Source organism: Mobula birostris, chromosome 5 (assembly GCF_030028105.1).
Source record: "Mobula birostris isolate sMobBir1 chromosome 5, sMobBir1.hap1, whole genome shotgun sequence".
In the NCBI taxonomy this organism is placed as follows: domain Eukaryota; kingdom Metazoa; phylum Chordata; class Chondrichthyes; order Myliobatiformes; family Myliobatidae; genus Mobula; species Mobula birostris.
The window spans coordinates 47,824,695-47,838,065 of record NC_092374.1 but is presented as its reverse complement, the minus strand read 5'-3'; the positions used below and the strand labels follow the sequence as shown (position 1 = coordinate 47,838,065).

At 41.9% G+C, this 13,371-nt stretch overlaps 1 protein-coding gene across 1 annotated transcript in view; it reads left to right on the top strand.

Annotated features, from left to right (window-relative positions):
* Positions 1-369: 369 nt before the first annotated feature.
* Positions 370-13,371, top strand: part of LOC140197682 (uncharacterized bromodomain-containing protein 10) — a 77,249-nt gene continuing 64,247 nt past the window's right edge. The window contains exon 1 of the mRNA XM_072257992.1: positions 370-1,469. Coding sequence (XP_072114093.1) covers positions 628-1,469 — 842 coding nt within the window. The 5' untranslated portion in view covers positions 370-627. The remainder of the gene's footprint in view (positions 1,470-13,371) is intronic.

Genomic DNA, 13,371 nt, shown 5'->3' with positions numbered 1-13,371 from the left:
AAATTCTAGATGCAGCGATTAAACATTTATTCGGCAGACTGTCGAGCTGACAGGTAAAGCTTACAATTTGTAAGACTCCAACAAGATGCTTTTTTAAAAAATTTGGACCTGGCCACCAGTCTCCAATGAATGCAACTGATATTTGATGTTCAATGTGGCCATATGCATTTCAATAAAGTCCTAACATGTTTGTTTATTTTGCAACGCTTAGGTTCGATTCTTGGACCGAGCATCCTCTCCCCGCTCCTCTCCGCGCGACGCCGGGCTTTCTCTCGCGAGGGTCGGCCCGACCAATAACGCACGGCGGAGCTCTCGCCGCCCGGTGTCAATCAGGTGGCGCCATCCAATTGGGGCAGGGAAGGGATGGGAGGGAAAGAGCGAGGCCGAAGCCAGCGCTGGAGGGTGCCCGATAGCGAAGCCGAGGGCTGTAGGCCGAGCCGGCGGTGGTAGCGGCTCCGTGTCGCCACCATCTTCCCGGCTCGTTCCATCAAGGGCGGCGGCAAGAGGGGAGTTGAGGTCCGGCTCCGGCCCTAGCCCGGGGTCTCCATCCACTACCAGCCTCCGCCCCCTTCCTCCTCCCCGGCCCGGCTTCAGAGCGACTCCGTGGAGCCTGCGGCCTGGCGCAGGATGGAAGAGGCGGCGGTGGCCGCGGCAGGAGCTGGTGAAGGAGGCGGCGGCGGAGAGGTGGTTTCTCCGGCGCCGCGGCGACGGAAAAACGACAGCTCGGTCGAAGAGGACAAACCGAACCCAACGGCACGGAGGAGAAGCAAGAGGCCGCGGCCTGCGAGCGATGAACGGAGCGGCGTTGGTGTAGCAGCGAGCTCGAGTGTGGGGCAGTCGCCCTCGGCCTCTGAGTGTCCGCCCAGTGATGAGACAGGAGGCCCAGACGGCGGAGATCAGCATCAGGCAGAGGTCTCCGGAGCAGCGCACGGCGGCGGCGAGTCGCTGCAGGAGAGGGCCGAGGCCACCGGGCCCAGGACTCGCTCAGCCAGCAACAGGCTCTGCAAAGTCAACGGCGTCAACGGGCGGCGCTCCACGCCGTCCAGTAGCCGGCCCCGAGCGGAGACCGACACGGACGGCAGGTGCCAGGAGGCCGAGTCTCCCGGCCACGCCGACAGTGAGAGCGACGGTGAGGCAGAGGCCGAGGACGAGGACCCGAGTTATGAGGTACAGCAGGGCCGCAGGATCCTCAGCGAGTTTCTGCTCGATAAGCACAAGACCCTGACGGCGCCCTTCGTGCAGCCCGGCGAGTCCGAAGTCGGCTGCCAGGCACAGTCGCAGCCCGTTTGGTTCCGCAAGATGGAAGAGAAATTCGACAATAACCAGTACGGTGGCATTACGGACTTCGTGGCCGACTTTCGGCTGATGCTGGAGAACTGTTACCGCTACCACGGCGTGGACCACTGGCTCTCCAGACAGGCTCAGAAGCTGGAGATGATGCTGGAGCAGAAGTTGACGTTGTTGTCAAGGTGAGCTCTCATAACGTTGCTGGGCTTTGTATGGGAAACACGTGAATTTGTACCCAGGGCAATTATGAAAGGACAATCGAAGCAACAATTTGGTTGCAAAAGTTCTTTTTGTTTAAAATGTCAGCGGCATTTATTTCAAGCAGTCTGAAGCTATATCCTCTCAGAGATGAAAATAATTCAGATTTATTATTGGTGACGCAAACAGCGTCGCCGACTCTTACTGGTACGTTGGTTCATCTTTCCCTTCTTCCACGACTGTTTTCTGTTTTATCTTCCTTTACTTCTCGGTCCTTCCCCGAATTTTCTCATGCAGAAACTCAATTTGTAGTATTCAAGAATAAAATGGTTAATCTGATATTTTAGCACAGAACAGGTTGTTTTTCACAAATATTTTTAAAAAGTTTATTCTTTCTAAAAGCCTTCTCCCATGTTAGTGATATGCTCGGTAACCTTTGGGACGTTTTTCATTTGTTTTCGTTTTCCATTCCCAGAGAACGTTCAAGATATTCCCTAAAACGTTAACAGCATGATGTTTAACCGTTGGCTGTTTTCAACTTGTATTCTAACTAAATAAATAATTTTGCTTCAACCTTCCTTTGCACATTTAGTGCAACTTCTTTAAACTTAGATTATTCCTTGTAGACAGCATGCAGGTAGTTTGTAATTTTTGTTTGACTTGATTTTTCATGAGCACCTTTAGTTCTCCATATTCAGTTCAGTGTTTTTTCATATACAAGTTCTCTGTCTTCATTGGTCTATTCCTTTCCTTGCCTTGCCTTGCCCCCTAAACTCCTGGTGGAGTCTATTCGTCCTAACCTAAATCTCTTCATGGTTCTCTACCAGAGCTTTTAGGAGCAATTAGTTAAATTCCTTTATAAATATGCAGATGTGAAAAGGCTCTGATTAATACAGTATCTTGTAGGAGCATAAAATCCAGGGATGTTGTGAAGAAAAGTTCTCTTTTAGGCAGCAGTTATGGTCTGGGACGCACAGCCTGCGTACAGATTCAATTTTAAATTTGAAATAGAAGTTGGATGAATATTTGGAAGTGAAATTTGTGGGTAAAGAGAAGGTAGTGGGACTTGGTGGATTGCTTGAAAAAGCAAGTACGGAATAGATAGGCTAAATAACCAATGCTGTGATGTAGGAGAAAAGTTAAAAAGAAAGTGGTGTTAAAGTCTATAGTAAATTTATTTCTCTTTGTGTTTTTACTGCACCTGCCATTAGAAACTAATTAGCACGTTCAGTGTTCTCTTGTGTTGAAGTACAGTACTTTGATATAAACCACGTGCACTTCTGTTTTCCAAGATTGGACCTGTGGCCCTTAATTTGAAATCAGTAGCTGCTTGTTTCAGAAAATCTTGAGTATGACCTCAACATTTCTTCTGAGTCGAAGCAAGATTTCAATGTGATTTCTCTTTGCTTCCTTCTCTAGTGATATATCCTTATGTTATGTAGCTATCGTCCAGTGTTAGTTATAGGAGTTTGGAGAGTCTCATTAAACTTTCCTGAACTGCCATACTCTGCAAAAAGTTTCAATAACTGATCTGTCTCTTTGTTCACATTTTGGCCCGGTTGCCTATTCTTTAACCATTTATATTCCTGTTATGCATTTCCATCTATGCTTCTCATTCCAATTGCTTTGCTATTCCCCACTGATTGAACCCGCTCCCAAATTTAGTGTCATCCTAAGTTTTGTTTCTGTGTCCATCCATTCATTCATCTATTCTTGTGTTCATTTTCTTCAGTTGATCAAATACAATGTAGTCTCAATCTATGCTGAATTTTTGAACTGAATTGAGAAATTCAGTTCCACATAATATTAATTTTTTTATGTTGTGAAAAAAGTGTGGGCAAATTCGAGGCTTTAGAGAAAATGCAGAAGAGATTTACCAGGTTAGAGGGCACGTGCTATAACAAAAGGTTGTACAAACTTGGGATGTTTTCTCTGGAGCAGCGGAGGCTGAGGGGAGATCAGATAGAGATTTATAAGATTATGAGAGGCAAAGGTGGAATAGACAAGACAGTACCTCTCTCCATGGTTGAAATTCCTAATGCCAGAGGGTATACATTTGAGTGTGAGGGGGTATTTTTAAAAGAGATGTGAGAGGCAAGTTTTATTACATTGAGAGTGGTGGGTGCCTGGAATGTGCTGCCAGGGTGGAGGTGGAGGCAGAGGCAGACACATTAGAGATTTTTAGGAGAAATTTAGATAGCTACATGAATACCTGGGACATGGGCATTGCATAGGCATAAAAGATTAGTTTAGTTGGCCATTTGATTACTGATTTATTTGGTTTGGCACAACATTGTGGGCTGAAGGGCTTGCTACTGTGCTGTACTGTTCTATGTTCTAAATGAATATGATGTAATTCTGGTAAATCTGGAACTGGAGGAGACATATCTTGTGCCTTTTTTTAAAATTTAAAGACATCAATTACAGAGTTCTGTGCAGATTAAGTCTCCATTTGATATATATGGAATGCATTGTATGGCCAAATAACTTGCTATTTATGATTACTGATAACAAATCACCGCTTTAGTGAAGCATCTATGAGACTATACTTCAAAATTATTGTCCACAGTGTAAGAAACAAGAATATTCATCCAATGTTCATTTAGAAACAGTTCTGCAAAATTTCTACGACTTATTCCCTTGAGTTAATTCTGTATTGCTGCCATTAAAATTGAATAATAAGCATAACATCATATTCGGGTCCATCTATCCATTTGGCACAACTTTGTATTTACACTTCATAAGCCAATGAAGGTTGCACAAGAAACAGAAGAAGTATATTTTTAACTCCTGTCCTAATTGAAATTTGTGCACATTGCTCTTCATTGAAAAGTTGAAGACTTAAGAGTGAGCGGGTTTATGGTTCCTATCTCCACTTAAAAATGCCCCAGAGACGTGGGGTCCTACTTGTGGCCCTGTTTTTATTTACTGTCTGTGATCCATAGAGATGGAATAAGGGAGGTATCAAATTTGGGCCCTTAATGATGTGATACGTTCTGCATGAATGTTAACATTTTGAGTCAATAGAAAGTTAGCACAATTATTGAAAGCCATGCTTTGTCATATACTGAAGGTTCTTTCTCAGTCATAATAATGGTCCCTGAGCATAGGGTGATAGTGATAAGCCATTAAAGTACAAGCCTGTGAGCTTTTGGTTGTCATGTATAGAATATCTACAGTTTCATAATTAAGTTTACTTATAACAACAAAGTTGGTGAAGATTTAGATAGCTTTGTAAGAATGTAGAGGGACATAGATCAGCTGGAAAGTAGAATAGTGACAGAATTTAACCAGAGAAATGTGAGGTAATGCATTTTCATTTGTCTAATACTGGCTGTACATGTACTGTAATTGGCAGACACTTTAGAAGCGTTGTTCAGAAGGACCTTGAGGTGAAATTCATAGTTCCCTGAAAATAGTGATGCAGGTGGATAACGTAGTGAAGATGATATTTAGCTTCTCTTCATCGGCAGGGTATTCAGTATAAGAATTGGGACATGTTGTAGTTGTACATGAGTCTGGTCAGCATACCGTTGGAGAGGATGTGGTAGAATGAGAAAAAGTGCATTAGTGATTCTGAAAGATGTTGCCTGGAATGGAGGGCTTTGTGTGTACACGTACTTTAGTTATAGGAGAGACTCGACAATGGGGTGACCCGTTGGGGTACCCTTTGAGAGAAGGGTAGTGCAGTCTGATGTGACCAGAATGAACATTAAATTTTCCTGAATGCTATTGGCATCGCTTTGCTTTGGAAACTGAAGTAGGAAACCAAAGTTTACTAAAGAAGAATGATGCGTTGCAAAGCAAATATAGCTCCTCCTCGTTTAACGAAGGGCAATTTTGATGGCTTCATTTCTGGTTTATCTGCCACCCTCGTGCCTCTCGTTGTCGTTATGGAGACGTGCAGTTCTTTCATCCCCCGTCTCTTCATCTCTTCTGCTGTTTGTTCTTTGTCTCTGATCCTGGAGACGTGCATTTTTCAGCTCCTTTGTCTCTTCCTCTCTCCTCCTCCTGTGCCTGTTTTTGTCATTCTGGAGCCGTGCAGCCCCTTTATCCCTTGTCTGTTTAGCTCTTCTGCTGTTTGTTGTTTGTCTCTGATCCTGGAGACGTGCATGCCTTTCCTCCTCTGTCACTTCTTCGCTCATCTTTTTTTGTCCTGACTCTTTGATCCTGGAGTCGTGCGGCCCTGGCCTCATCCGATTCTTGTTCTTTCCCTCTCCTTGCCGCTTACCGACGACGTTTGGCATCATCTCTTGACCATAACGTCCCCTTTCCCTTTCCATGCGGCATAATTAGGCTGACCTTTTTTTTACCCTAATGCTGGATAGAAGATACGAAGCAGTAACACCAAAGGATGCTGATTATTCTGATGATGTGGTTGGCGCTCTCCTAAATGGACGTGATATAGTCACCGCTGTCCTTTGACTGCAGCAAAGGGTTTATGGGTGTCTCGAAGTACGTCATTACAATAAGATTTAATTATCTCTTATTGATGGGTGGCAGTTAGATCTGTCCAAATCCTGCACATGCTGATGGTGATTAGCAGAATGTGACCCCTCGAAATAGAGCTGCCCTGCCCTTTTGCTCTGGTAGTTGTCACTGCTGAGGCTGGCCGTGCGCATGTGTCGGGCTGTCGTGTTCCGATTTCCATGATGGCCAATCGGCTCTCGGGTGAAAGCCAGCCTGTTGATTTTTGGTGAATGAGCAATTTTATATGAATATATAACCCTGAACTTTGCCTGCATTCTGTAAGTTAACGCATTTTAATTCGATTTAGCCAAAAAAAGTGCTGCTGTCCTGTACCATTTGTGCTAATTGGAGGTCACAAACAGACAGAGCATGAGAGTTTTAGTAGTATATGGTTCTCATTGGAGCAAAAGAGCCTGAGAAGTAGCCTTGTAGATGTTTGTAAAATTATACAGGCCATAGGTAGATTGAATAGTCAGACTTCATCCAACAGCAGGGAAGCTAAAACTAGAGAACATAGGCTTAAGGTTGAGAAGGAAAGATTTAAAGGAGATCTGAAGGGTATGTTTATTACACAGAGGTCGTAGAGGCAGGTACAAGCATAATGTTTAAAGAAATTTTGGACATTTACATGGATAGGAAAGGAATAGACCAGGGCGATCCCAACCTTAATTATGCCATGGACCAAAATCATTAAGCAAGGGGTCTGCTGAGCCCTTGGAATTGAGGGATATTGGCCAAATGCAGCAAATTGGGATCAGTGTAATTTGGTGTCTTGTCGGTATGGATGAGTTAGGCCGAAGGGTCTTTCTTTGCTGTGCGGCTTGACTCTGATTTTGTTGTATTGTTTTAAAAGCAATTGGATGCAATGTCAATCACTTCAGAGTCTCATCTGTAAAGAATCCAACTTTTGTTTCTGCTCTTATTAACATCTGAACACATTTCATTGCAAACTGATTTTTCACTCAACTATTGACTAGAGAAAGTCATTTCAGAATGTGTATTAGCAGCTATTAATGCAAGGGCCTAATTTAATGCTATTTGCAAAACACTAGGTAAAGATTAATTTCAAATTGTTCAGAATTAGTGAGCTGTAACAGCTGGGTTTTATTTTGATCTAATATTTTCTTGATTGGATCTTGGCCATGGTTTGTAGTTTTGCTTCTGGAATTGCAACCAGTTAATTTATTATGTAGAATGCTTTGTACGTCCTGCTTTAATCATTTACAATTCATTGTAGATTGTGCAGCTGAGTGTGCTTACAGTTTTGACATGTTCTATGATCACATGAGAATTGTTAGTTTAGGAAAACCATTTTGCTCTTGTGAATGGTATTTTATTTTATTATACCCAATCTCTGGACTTCAGAGATTCAAAGTACTACATTTATTATCAAAGAATTATGATACAGCCTTGAGATTTGTATGCTTACAGGTAGCCACCAAGCGAGAAACCCAAAAGAACCCAATTAATAAAAATAAAAGACCAACACCTGATTCACAAAAGAAAGGGGAAAAACACAAATCATGCCAACAATTGAAGTGTGAAACGACATACTCCGATCCGGAGTAGACCCAAAGCTTCGCTTATGAATTCATCATCTTAGTGGGTGCGGAGCAACAGCAGGTGGGGCAGTCTTCACTGCCTCAGCATCACAGGGAGAGGAGTGATCATTGCGGAGAGCGAGTGAAATCAGCTCTCACCTCAGTATAATAATTTATATTAAAGTTCCAGCATGGAGAGCAATTATATTATCAGAAGGTAATATATTGCATTTGCTGGAAATCCAAAAGAAAAGAAAATACAGGTTGCAGGTTGAACTTAACTAATGTACCAGGATCTCTTTCTCTCCATTGTCCTTTAAAATAAGTTGTGAACCATTTGGGTGGTGAACCTTTGCAGTACTCTGAGCCAGAGGACCATGGGATCATTGTTTGTGTTGAAAACAAGTGCAAGATTTCTGGAGATTGAAGGAATTGAAAATGTAGAGTTAGGGCAGGAAAATGATGTTTGAGGTAGAGAATCAACCATGTTTTTACTGAATTGTGCCGGATCTTGGTGGGCCATAGTCTAATACGGCTATTTCTGTTCTGAGCCTTAACTTTAGATTCTGTATATAGATGTGCAGAATCTACAAGTTGATTTTAATATGTACAAACCTTATGGTTATGTTTCTTCCTTGTACTGTCTAAGATTTTCAGTTATAAATTACAAAATACCCAAGATGCAGGTTATCAAACAAAAGCTGATGCCAAGTCATGCAAGGAGGTTAGGTTTTTAGCTTTGAGGTGTATCTAACATGAAAGAGATGGAGAAGATTGTGGATGATTTTTGCAACAATGGTCATTTTTGGCTTTTTTTAAAAAATTATATTTATTGAAATTTAGCTGTCCTGCTTTTCTGTTTCTCATTATATTTCAGAAACTTTAATTTATGTTATATTTTGACTGTAAATTTTGTTTTGACCACCTCCATCTTCGTTGGCTTTCCATAACTTAGCTTATTAATTTCAAATATTAATTTACCATTTTAAAGGCCTTGTCACCCGAGGATATACACAAAAAAAATATGATGCGGTGGAGCCCTCGGAAGTACTGAGGAATTGGTTGATGCTAAGATACATGTATAAAGACTCTGGAAGTCATCAGTTCAGGTAGATAGGTTGGTGAAGTAGTCATATAGTGTATTTGTCTGCATTAGTCGGGATATAGGATATTAGTGCAGGGAGGTTATATTTCAATTATATAAAACATTAGTTGAGCCACATCTAGAGTATTGTGGGTAGTTCTGGTTACCACACCATAGGCTGGGTGTGATTGCACTGAAAAGGGTTTGGAAAGGATTTACTAGGATAGGACAATTCAGCTGCGAGGAGAGGCTGAAAAAACGTTTCCTTGAAATCTGGAACTGAATGCCTAGTGGATTGGTGAAGTCTGCCTGTTGGGATGAGGAAGAAAGGTATGCTCTCAATACTTTTAAGATGTGCTTAGATGAGCAAGTGAAGTAACATGGCTGGATGTTGAAACTTGGAATGAGATTGAATTTTGCTGTTTGGCATGGATACTATTCTGGGAGACTTTCTCATGCTATCTGAATTTTTGACAATAAGCCGATGATTTGATCTGGTTTAAGATGGTGCTGATGAAATACTGTGACTTGCTGGCAGAAAACACAACTATTAAGTTCTTTATTACTCATACTTTTTCTGGAAAGTGCATCACTGCAATTAATAGCCTGTAATGTCCCTTTTGGAGTTGAGCTTTCAAGCTGTCAGTATAACCTGGCATTTTTGTGGTGTGAACTGAAGTCTCAAAGGAGCAGGACAGTTGTGGCGTGTATGGACTGAACCAAGATGGCAGGGGCCGAGGCCTAAGAGGGGAATGAGACAATGTTTGGCTGCTGGAGTAGACTTGGAGCTGCTTTGAAGTGGCAGAACCAGGACAGTACAAAGTTGAGGCAGCCAGGCCCAACAGCAAGCTGATGTTTGACTAGCTTAAGCGCTGGGTTACATTGGAAAGGTCGGATACAGGCGGAATTAAGGTGGTGGGGCCTGAGCTTGAGAGTGTATCAAAGTGGCAGTCTCTGGGTCTGAGAGCAAAGAGTGACCCACTGTTTGGTCAGTTTAAGTGCCGGGCCAGATTGTCGGGTGGGAGGTGAGGGACAGGCCAGTGTTCAGTTTGCTGCTTTTAAGATTTACTTGTCTCTGTGCTGAACTAAGGCTGTGGCCTGCAACTAATGGGCTCCTGAATTGGCTGTGGCTAGCTTCGTGGCTGTGAACTCACTTTCGTGAACTCCAGTTCTGAATGTTGCTTGCTTTTATTGTTTGCACAATTTGTTTTTTTTCTGCACATTGGGTGTTTGGTCTTTTTCCAGTGAGTTCTATTGGGTTTTTTGTTTTGTAGCTGCCTGTAAGGAGACGAATCTCAAGATTGTATATAGTGTACATACTTTGGTAATAAATGTACTTTGAACTTGAAAACCTGACTTGCATTTTTCATAACTACTCTTACAATTTGTGCCATCTCATCGGGTTAAACTAGTTTCTCCACAGTACTTAAGTTCCTTGAACAACTTTACTTCACACAAAAGACAAAAAAAAACTGAATTTATGACCATCCTTCAATGGAAAGATTGTGATAATGAATTTTATAGTTGTTTCTCAGTTTTAAAAACAAGTGATATTTGGATGATTTGTATGTCACCAGACTCCAGCAAATTTCTATATGGAGAACATTCTGACTGGTTGTACACTGCTGTTGGATTGGGCTGTAGAATTGTTATTTTTATTGTAGTTAACATTCCTATGCTTGCTTGTGTTTTATGTATCACCTATATTTGTGTTCTGAGAGTTTTTCAGTGGTTACAATTGCCTCTGTATTTTTCTGGAAACTTCTTGGTTTCACTGGTAGATATATTACTTGAATCTGGCTATATGATTAATGTTACCAATGGAATTTCTGTTATCAGTAGTTTTGAATATGAAGACCACACTATTCCCTTTTCCCTGAAGCTCTTTTTTTCCTCTTCCTTCTCTGCCCTTCATCCTCTTCCTTTGTTCTTTCTCTTCCCCTGCTCTACCCCCTCATTCCTGCTCTTCCCTTTGTCTACCTCTCGTTTCTCTGTCTCTTGCTATTCGTCTTCCCTTCTATTTGCTCTTGTAACACTTAATAAAACCACTGTAAGTAACAAGTTTTATGTCTCATTCTTGACTTCTGAAGAACCTTTGGATCACAAAAGCATCAGGATCTAACACTACCTTGTATGATCGTTCCAGTATTTGCAGTGGCTTGTAGACTCAGCCAGCCCCATCATAGGCACTCGCCTTCCCACTACTGAGGATATCTGCAAATGGTGGTGCCTCAAGAAGATGGCAGGAGACAGGGGTCTTCTGGAGTATGCAGGCCTCTCCTTCACATGTTCTACCAGTCTCCTGTTGCCAGTACAATCTTCTATGCGGTGGTGTGCTGGGGCAATGGCATCAGCATGGGTGATGCCAACGGGCTCACTAAACTGATTAGAATGACTGGCTGTGTTATAGGAGTTAAACTGGACACACTGGAGGCTGTAGTAGAACAAAGGACCCTATGGAAAATCATGGCAATTCTAGGCATTGTTTCTCACCCTCTGCTTGCTACCTTGGCTGAACAGAGGAGCACTTTTAGTAATAGACTAAGACAGCTGCGCTGCTCCAAAGAATGCTATCTGAGGTCATTCCTATCCTCGGCCATTAGGCTCTATAACGAGACAACCTATAGCTGGGGAAGTGACCCCCTCCTTTTAGACTTTACCAGACCTCTGTTTACCACATCCTGCTATCACGAACACCCTGCGCAATACTGTGCAATATTATCATCACTTACGAGGGGTGATTGATAAGTTCGTGGCCTAAGGTAGAAGGAGATGAGTTATTAACTTCAAACTTTCTGCATAATCATTCAAAGAGTTGAACTGCATGTGCATGTAACGAGAGCTGTATAACTCATCTCCTTCTACTGCAGGCCACGAACTTATCAATCTCCCCTCGTATGTGGACAGTGTGAATGTGCACCCATTACTGTATAATATTGCGGTAATTCTTGCACTATCTTATCAGCGTGAAAGTCTTGTAATCTTTGAATTGTAAATCTCTTCTGATATTTGTATATCTGTGTACTTGTAATGCTACTATGACACTGTGATTTCCTTTGGGATCAGTAAATCTGTTATCAAATGCCCTCAACATCCAGGACATGCTTTCTTCTAATTAGTACCATCAAGGGGGAGGTATAGGAGCATGAAGGTACACACGTGTTAAGAATAATTTATTTTCCCTCTGCCATCAGTTTTCTGAACGGTCCATGGATCCTTCAACACTACCTCACTACTTAGTTCTCTTTCTGCATTATTTATTTTTACTGTATATTTCTTATTGTAATCTGTAAGTATACCCAAGAGTTCTGAAAGAGGTAGCTGAAGAGATCATGGAGGCATTAGTAAAGATCTTTCAAGAATCACTAGATTCTGGAATAGTTCCAGAAGATGGAAAATTGTAAATGTCACTACACTGTTCAAGAAGGGAGAGAGCTGAAGAAAAGAAACTATAGGCCAGTTATTCTGACTTCAGTGACTGGGAAAGTGTTGGAGTCGATTATTAAGAATGAGGCCTCAGGTTACTTGGAGGCACATGATAAAATAGGCCGTAGTCAGTATGTTTTCCTCAAGGGAAAATCTTGCCTGACAAATCTATTGGAGTTGTTTGAAGAAATAATAATTAGGATGGGCGAAAGAGAATATGTGAATTTCCAGACAAGTGGTGCCCCACGGGTCTGTATTGGGACCGATTCTTTTTGCGTTGTATGTCAGTGACTTGGATGATGAAATTGATGGCAAAGTTTGCAGATGATGTGAAGATCAGTGGAGGGGCAGGTAGTTTTGAGGAAGTAGAGAGGCTACAAAAGGACAGACAGATTACAGTGTCAGGAAGTGTATGGTCATGCACTTTGGTAGAAGAATTAAAAGGGTTGACTATTTACTAAATGGAGAGGAAATACAAAAAACTGAGGTGCAAAAGGATTTGGAAGTCCTTGTGCAGATTCCCTAAAGGTTAATTTGCAGTTTGAGGAAGGCAATTGCAATGTTAGCATTCATTTCAAGAGAACTAGTATATAAAAGCAGAGATGTAATGTTGAGACTTTATAAAGTACTAGTGAGGCCTCACTTGAAGTATTGTGAACAGTTTTGGGCCCCATATCTTAGAAAGGATATACAGTACTGAAAGTGGAGAGGGTTCAAAGGAGGTTCACAAAAATGATTCCAGGATTGAATGACTTGTCACATGACAAGCATTTGATGGCTTTGGGCCTGTATTCACTAGAATTCAGAAGAATGAAGGCTGACCTCTTTGAAACTTATCAAATGGTGAAAAGCCCTGATTGAGTGGATGTGGAGAGGATGTTTCTCGTGATGAGAGAGTCTTAAGACCAGAGGACACAGCCTCAGAATAGAAGAGCGTCCTTTTAGAACAGAGATAAAGAGGAATTTCTTTAGCCAGAGAGTGGTGAATCTGTGGAATTTGTTGCCACAGATGCTGTGGAGGTCAAGTCTTTATGTATACTTAAGACAGGGGTTGATTGGTCAGGGCATGAAGGCATACGAGGAGAAAGCAGGAAATTGGGGCTGAGAGGAAAATTGGATCCGTCATGATGAAATGGCAGAGCAGACTCAATGGGCCAAATGGCCTAATTCTGCTCCTGTATCTTATGGCCTAAGTAATGTTTTATGAATTGCATTGTTCTGCTACAAAACAACAAATTTCGTGACTTTGGTCTAATTCTGATTTTGAAATGAAGAAGCTGCTTTTTTTTCTTTGAGTAGAAAAGACAAAGGGCAAGATTTGAATGAAGCATTTAAATTAATGAGAGCTTAGATTAATGATCTGAT